Raw genomic sequence first — 6,706 nt, 5'->3', positions numbered from 1 at the left:
TGACCCAGAATTATTATCTTTCTTCGTCAATAATTGCAACAGCTCTACACTTTCAAAACAATAATGAATAAAAAAATTCAGAAGTTTCAATAGATGATGATTTTAACTTTCTTTGTACACTGTAAATTAAATATCAAACTACTTTTCAATCTTCGGAGCACACTTCAAGCTTCTGATGCAGAGGTCCCACTGATCTCGTTTTCACATCTGAATATAAGGAAGAAATCTTTCCTTGGTGTTCCATGCTCTGAAATTTTACTCCATGATCGTGTTAAGACAAACTTTTCTTTCAAGGGGCAGGAGGACAAGACTTCCTGAAAACATATGAAGAACCAGTCATGCACATGAAAGAACTGTTTAGATGTGCTAATGTCAAGAAAGGAAAGTATATCTGAGAACAAGGACATCTTCTCTATCTAAAATGTAGAGTAGAAGCCCCAAAAAAACAATACAATAGCAGCAATAAGCAGAGTAGACATACAATACCTGGAGGTAACTAGTCAGATGCGTGTGTAACCTTCTCTCTGAAGTCCACCATTAGGAAGCGTTCTTCTCAAGAAAGATTTTCTATTAAGAGACCAGCTCTTTTTCAGTGCATGCTTTCTTCTCCAAGCAGATACACGTGTGTAGAGAGATGGAAAGATGAAACAGAATAACAAAAGAAACAGTATCACTGCACAGACTATCATAACATTAATGAATCCATCTTTCAATTCAGGGTCCCTCTGATTTGTCCATGGAACACCTCCGACATTCATCCCAAATACTGCAGCAGAAAAATGAAACCATCAGCTACTATCGAAAGAAACCGGTAATTTAAACTTAGACTCTGATTTGTAGGCCAAGAAAACTTACTTCCAGTAACAATAGATAATGGAAGGAAGATCATCGAGAGGAAAGAAAGGTAGTATAGCTTCCGGTTTATCTGTTCTGATTGCCAGCTATCAAGACCAGCCTGAACTGCTGTCACCCGATTCGTTATAAATCCCAAATTCTCTTTTAGCCTCCTAAGACGACCAATTAGTTCTTCAAGAGCAACAACGTCTTCACTTGCAAACCAACTTTTGGTTGCACACTTCTCTTTTACACGTGGAAAGACCTGTTCGCCATGAGAAACTACCTGCAGGGCGTTCATAAACACAACCAGAAGAGTTCAAAATTGAGACAGCATTGAATGACCAGCCAACTTGGATGACTAGGATTTAGAGTTAGCAAATAATATTTCCTATTCAAATTATGCTCGTGAGAAAGAAAAGAATTACCTGTAGAAGGCGCTGCAAATTCAGATGCATTTTGGGGAATCTTCTGTCATCCAACATTTGTTTCTTTAATGAGGAGCCACCTGCAGTGAAGTAATCTCATTATTTATTTATTTATTTTCCATAAACAATGGAAGCATATAAGAATATGACTACTCTAATAAATTATTTTACACGTCCTACTATGAGCTTATGGTGTAGCTTTTAAAGCTACAGAAATTTATAAAGGGCCAGTTCGACAAAATATAAGGCTGATTGACTACAAATGTCAATTGTTATTTCTCTCTGAGATTAATAGAAGTTTACAAACACTTGAGTAATATCATAAAAAACTTTTCAACAAGTATGCAGTACGTAACTGCTGATATACATACTCATGTGGGTTATACAAACTGATGATATGTTTATGAGACACAGAAGATATATGGTCTTGTTTCGATGGTATGAAATTGTATAAAGTTGTCCCAGCTTGATGGATGACCAAATTATTGGTCTGTAAACAAATTTGTTGAAGACAAACAAGCATAAAACCCTTTTGGTGGAGGAAAATAAATTTCAGATAGAAGCATCTTTTCCAAGGAATGTTCTGCTTTCAGAAAGTCAATCATGTATAAAAGAAAATGTAATCATAAAGTAATATGCTAAGCTCAAAAAATATACCTGCAGATTCCATTATTAAAAGCAATCCCTTTCAGTCACCAAGTCAAACAGACATTTAAAGATGGGAAACAGGATACAGTATCACCAAATTGCCTTCACTTTCAAAGGATGAAGATTGTGAAGAGTTGTGATAGCTTGATGGATGAGCTCAACTATTGGAACTAATGTTTCAAAAGTCTAGTTTCTATCCTCTAAGTAGAGTTACGATTTGGCTGTTTCAATGATTTCGGCAAATTTCGCTCCAAAAAAAGAAAAATAGCAAAATTTTATTCTATATTACTGATTGTATTTTGAGTTCTTTAGGGTTATTATTTGTGACTTTAGGTAGTTTCAGGTTGAAAACTAAAGTTACTAACTGTTTCAAAGCTTAACACGTTAGACATATTTGTACTTTCTCTAACATTTATAATATCTTATACTTTTCACTAATTCTTGTAATTTCCCTCATTTTTCTCTTTTTTTTATAATTTTTCATATTTTCTCTGTTATGATTAACTTTTCCCAAAGCATATTTCATTTAATAACACAAACTAAGTAAGAACAAAACCATTTAAGTGCATTTGAATCCATAAAGCTAGAGAAGACCAATCAAAATAAGAACATATTCTCTTTCACTACTTTAGTGGTTATATCATTTTATTCTAAAGAAGAGAAAAAAATCATTTGAATAAGAAAAAGAAACAAAGTAACACATGATACTTTATTAAGCAGTAAAGATACACAATAAATTAACAACTTGCGCACAATAATTACAAAACTTAGCCAAAAGTAACATAAAATATACTATTAGATCCATAGATAAATGTGACATTCAATAATACTAACAAATTCCAGAAAATGTTAGAATTTATTGAACATATAAACTTGTCAAACGAAAAAAAAAACAGTTTCAGTCATTTTGGTTGAAACTGACTGAAACTGAATATTTTGGTCTGTTTCAAATTGGTGTTGGGTAAAAAGGATTGTTTCAGCCGAAACTTCAAACCTTGTTTGGAACCTAAAAATAATTATCAAAAAATTGAAGCCAGAATTTCCTAATTGGTGCAAGAAAGTAGTTCATGGTGAATGTATTTTGTTCCATGAAAATGTTGAGTTCGTTCACTTTAAAGTCATGATAAACAAAATCTAGTATCATATAGCTCCACTATAGAAATCACTTCTTTGACAAAGCTACCATATGCCTCCACTATAAAAATCACTGTCCCCAAATTCTCTTCCTTTCCTTCCCCTTGACTTTTTTTTGAATCCATAAACAAATTTTATTAATTTAGAACAATCCGAACTAAGCATCTAGTTGAAACAAATCTTAATTATTTTGGTATAAACTTGACAATTTATTTTATACATATTCTACTGAAGCCAACAGTAAGCGTACTTATAGCACTAGTTCATATTTGTGAATCGCTTGCTTATAACCTTGTAGAGTTGTAGTTCACGACGATATCATTGGCATTCAACGGACTTTTAGAAACTAACTTGTAATGTAATAAGCTCGTCCTTCTATCCCTACACTGGATCTTGTCTTAAGAAGCAACACCAAATATCTAATTGAAATGCTCTCCAAGCTAAACTCAAGCAATATAGGGCTTCCTTTCAATAAATACACCACGTAATATACTGCAAAACATCTATTCTTCAAGAAAATAACCTGCAACCCAATCATATATCCATAGTGTAAACTTCATACTCCTAAGTAATACCTTAAATATACATCTTCAAATAGTCCATCCACATGAACCAACCAGGTCCAGCAATGAAAGGAAATAAAAAGGTGTTTCCTATTATCAAAACGTCCAGAGGAAGATGTGTCTTTGAGGAAATCCGAGTAGATATTTTCTCGCTTTTTTTCGTGATGGAATAAATCTTTTCTTCAACAAATATTTAAACTTACACTAGACCCAACATGTGGTGATATGCATATTTATCACTTTTTTATTCTCAGATCTGAAATAAGTCTTCCATCATGAGGTGGCATCCTTTCTGATGGACTTGGTCCACTCTTAGAAGTCCCTAAATTCTCATCTCCTTAAAATGTATGTCTCTTTTCGCCAACACCACCAATGCAATTTTAATACGTCTTCCTTCTTTTCCAATACACACAACTTAGTTGACCTACCCTCTCAAATCCTCATTAATTTCATTCTCAACCTAAGAATACCTTTTCTCCAGGTCCAACTTCTCCCAATCCCCCACAAATTATTAACAAATTTTTATTGCTTATCCAACCAAGTGTTCCTAATCGTGTAACTTATGTCACAAGAATCATCAGTTACTCAGAATACATCAAGAACAGTTGCATCCAGATAAATAGCAATTTGTAAACTTAGAATCTGATTAAGCAGTAATTAGTAAGCACTAATCCAACAAAAAAAGAGAGAGAAATATTACATGAGCAAGATTTGTCAGGAGCATGAATTACCTTTATCCAATTCGAGCTCCACAGAGTCCAATTCCATCTCCATCTTTGTCACTATATCCTGCATATGATCCACATGTGTATCAATAATATGGACGACCAAATTCGACACCGTCTTCGGCACCGGGTTGTCGGCCTCCTCCGAGTGATTCATCGTCAACAAGAACTCCAGCACATGCTCCGGAATCACAAAACTCCCATTCGCCGCCTTCTCCCCATCGCCCCCGACGCTCGGAATCTCCGAAAGCAGCGACTGCCCCGTCGGCGAGAACCCGAGCCTCGGCACCCTCCCGAGCGACACCGTGACGACCGAGTTCTCCGTCACCCTCGCCGCAAGCCGGAGAGTGAAATTGCTCGCCGCCGGGCCCGGGGAGTTCACCCGGAAAACCAACGCGCCGTCGACGTGGCCGACGAAGGGGCCATTGCTAACTAAAGCGAGGATGTCGTGGAGCTTTAACGGCGGGCAGAGGACGTCGATGAGGTATTGAGCGAAGCCGGCTAGCTTCTGGTTCCCCTTGGGTAGCTCGACGTGGTACCAGTAGAACTCTTCGCCGTTGCCGCTGCCGTTGGCTTGTGTGAGGTCCCATTGTTTGGTGGTGTAGTTGCCGAGGCCGTCGAAGCGGTAGGCGCGCTGCTTGACGGCGCCGGGGAAGTGGGCGCGACGGAGACGCGCCTCCTTGGTGGTGGGAGTCGCATTGGAAGGCATGTACTCGCCGCCGGCAAGATCCATCGAAGAAGGAAGGGGAAGAGCGTGGGTTGGAAGCCGATCGGAGGAAGAGCCAGGGGGATTTGTTTGTTTATTAAATTGGAGTTGGTTACAACACGCGGTGAAACACGGTTACAGATTGGAGACGGTCATTGTATGGCTGGGGAGGGACTGGTTTTATCAGATATTAAAAAACAGGTTCAGGTGGGAATTGACTCAGAGATAAAGGCTCCAACTCATCAACAAAAGAGGTCTTCCAGCGAAAATTTAGGTTCTAGAAAATCGTTAAGTATGTGTTTTTTACGGGTGCAAATGGTTTGGATTACACCCGGCGGTCACGAGTAATTTCGATCGAATCTGGTTTCTTATTTGAATCCTAAATTTGCACCCAGATCTAATCCAATAGAAAATTGGGTCAAATTGGGTCGAATCCATGGCTACAATTTTGACCCAACGGGTCAATTAGGTCGGGTCGGATCGGGTCCATGTATAATTCAGTTCCAAGTCAAAAAAATTCGAGTCTGAGACGGATCTATTTGTTTAGGTCCGGTTCATCAAAGAACTATCCAAGTGTAACGAATTTATCAAATCAATTGATTTTAGTAGCATCCTAGCATCACTCAATCCCTTAAAGCTTGTTCAACTAAATTTAAAAAGGTATTGTCAAAAAAAAGAATAATACACTTGAGAAAAATAATCAATCGGTTAGATTTTTTTGTAAAACGAGTTCTTGGTAAATTAGCTGAATGAGAACTAGAAAGTGTATGTAATCATATAAAGCAACGGTCTTGAGGAAACAAATCTGACCAATATGAGCTAATTTAACCAAGAAAAAATTTTCATGGAAGTCAACCAAGATTAGTTATAACATAGCAATGCATTAATCAAGTGCTTAAAGAACTATGGGTTGAGAGAAAAGGCTATAGTAAAATAAAAAGAGTGGGCACAAAGAGAGGGTGAGGGAGAGGAGAACGAGGAGAAGGATGTGTGGGCGGAGGAGGACCAAGAACCATGGTACACGACGCCTCCATCGAGAAGAAAAAGACAGTGAAGGATGGTAGAGAGAGAACAAAACGGAGGAGGGAGAAAAGGGGTGGGTGCAGAAAATCGGAGGCAAGGGGAGGTGAGAGACAAATAGAGTGAGTGGGGAAGGGAGCGTCACCTTGGGCGCCGGCTTCGATGAAGAAAATAGCCAGCAAGGTTCGGCGAGGAGGGGAGGAAAGAAGGATCAAAGATGGGGGTGACCTTTGAAGGGTTTTAGCATGTTATAATGTGCAGCAGAAGCTAGGGATTTTAAAAATTTCTTAATAAAGTTCCTTAACATTAAACCCTTATAAGCCTAGATCACCTTAATAGAAGCAATCAAATAATATAATATAAATGCAGAAATAGAAGAATACCTCTAACGCTAATCCAATGTGCAGAATTTCCATTAGGTGCCCAAATGTTCACCCTCCAACGTTGATCCACACGAAAATTTAATTCAAGTCTTAAGCTCCAAAGACTTTGATCCTTAATGCAGAATTCTTCTAAAGAACTCTAATGGCTTGCTTTCCTTTCTTTCTATTTTTCTTTCACCTTCTAAAATCACTTCTAATCCTTTTGTCCTAAAGAAGACCACCTTGTCTTGGATTAGGACACCCTAGAAGCAATGCTAGAAAGAGA

The 6,706-nt window shown here is 37.9% G+C and overlaps 1 protein-coding gene across 1 annotated transcript; it reads right to left on the bottom strand.

The window, feature by feature from the left end:
• LOC103698989 lies at nucleotides 1-5,172 on the bottom strand. Its single transcript, XM_039117526.1, has 5 exons — nucleotides 4,339-5,172; nucleotides 1,263-1,342; nucleotides 856-1,120; nucleotides 487-766; nucleotides 1-314 (listed from the first exon to the last, which is right to left on the bottom strand). Exons 1-4 carry the CDS (start codon nucleotides 5,063-5,065, stop codon nucleotides 501-503), a joined length of 1,338 nt encoding a protein of 445 aa, XP_038973454.1. The 5' UTR covers nucleotides 5,066-5,172; the 3' UTR covers nucleotides 1-314; nucleotides 487-500.
• Between the last annotated feature and the right edge of the window lie 1,534 nt (nucleotides 5,173-6,706).

This window comes from Phoenix dactylifera, unplaced genomic scaffold (assembly GCF_009389715.1).
Source record: "Phoenix dactylifera cultivar Barhee BC4 unplaced genomic scaffold, palm_55x_up_171113_PBpolish2nd_filt_p 000240F, whole genome shotgun sequence".
Lineage (NCBI taxonomy): Eukaryota > Viridiplantae > Streptophyta > Magnoliopsida > Arecales > Arecaceae > Phoenix > Phoenix dactylifera.
Note: the sequence above shows the minus strand (reverse complement) of the source record. Positions and strands in the feature narration are given on the sequence as shown.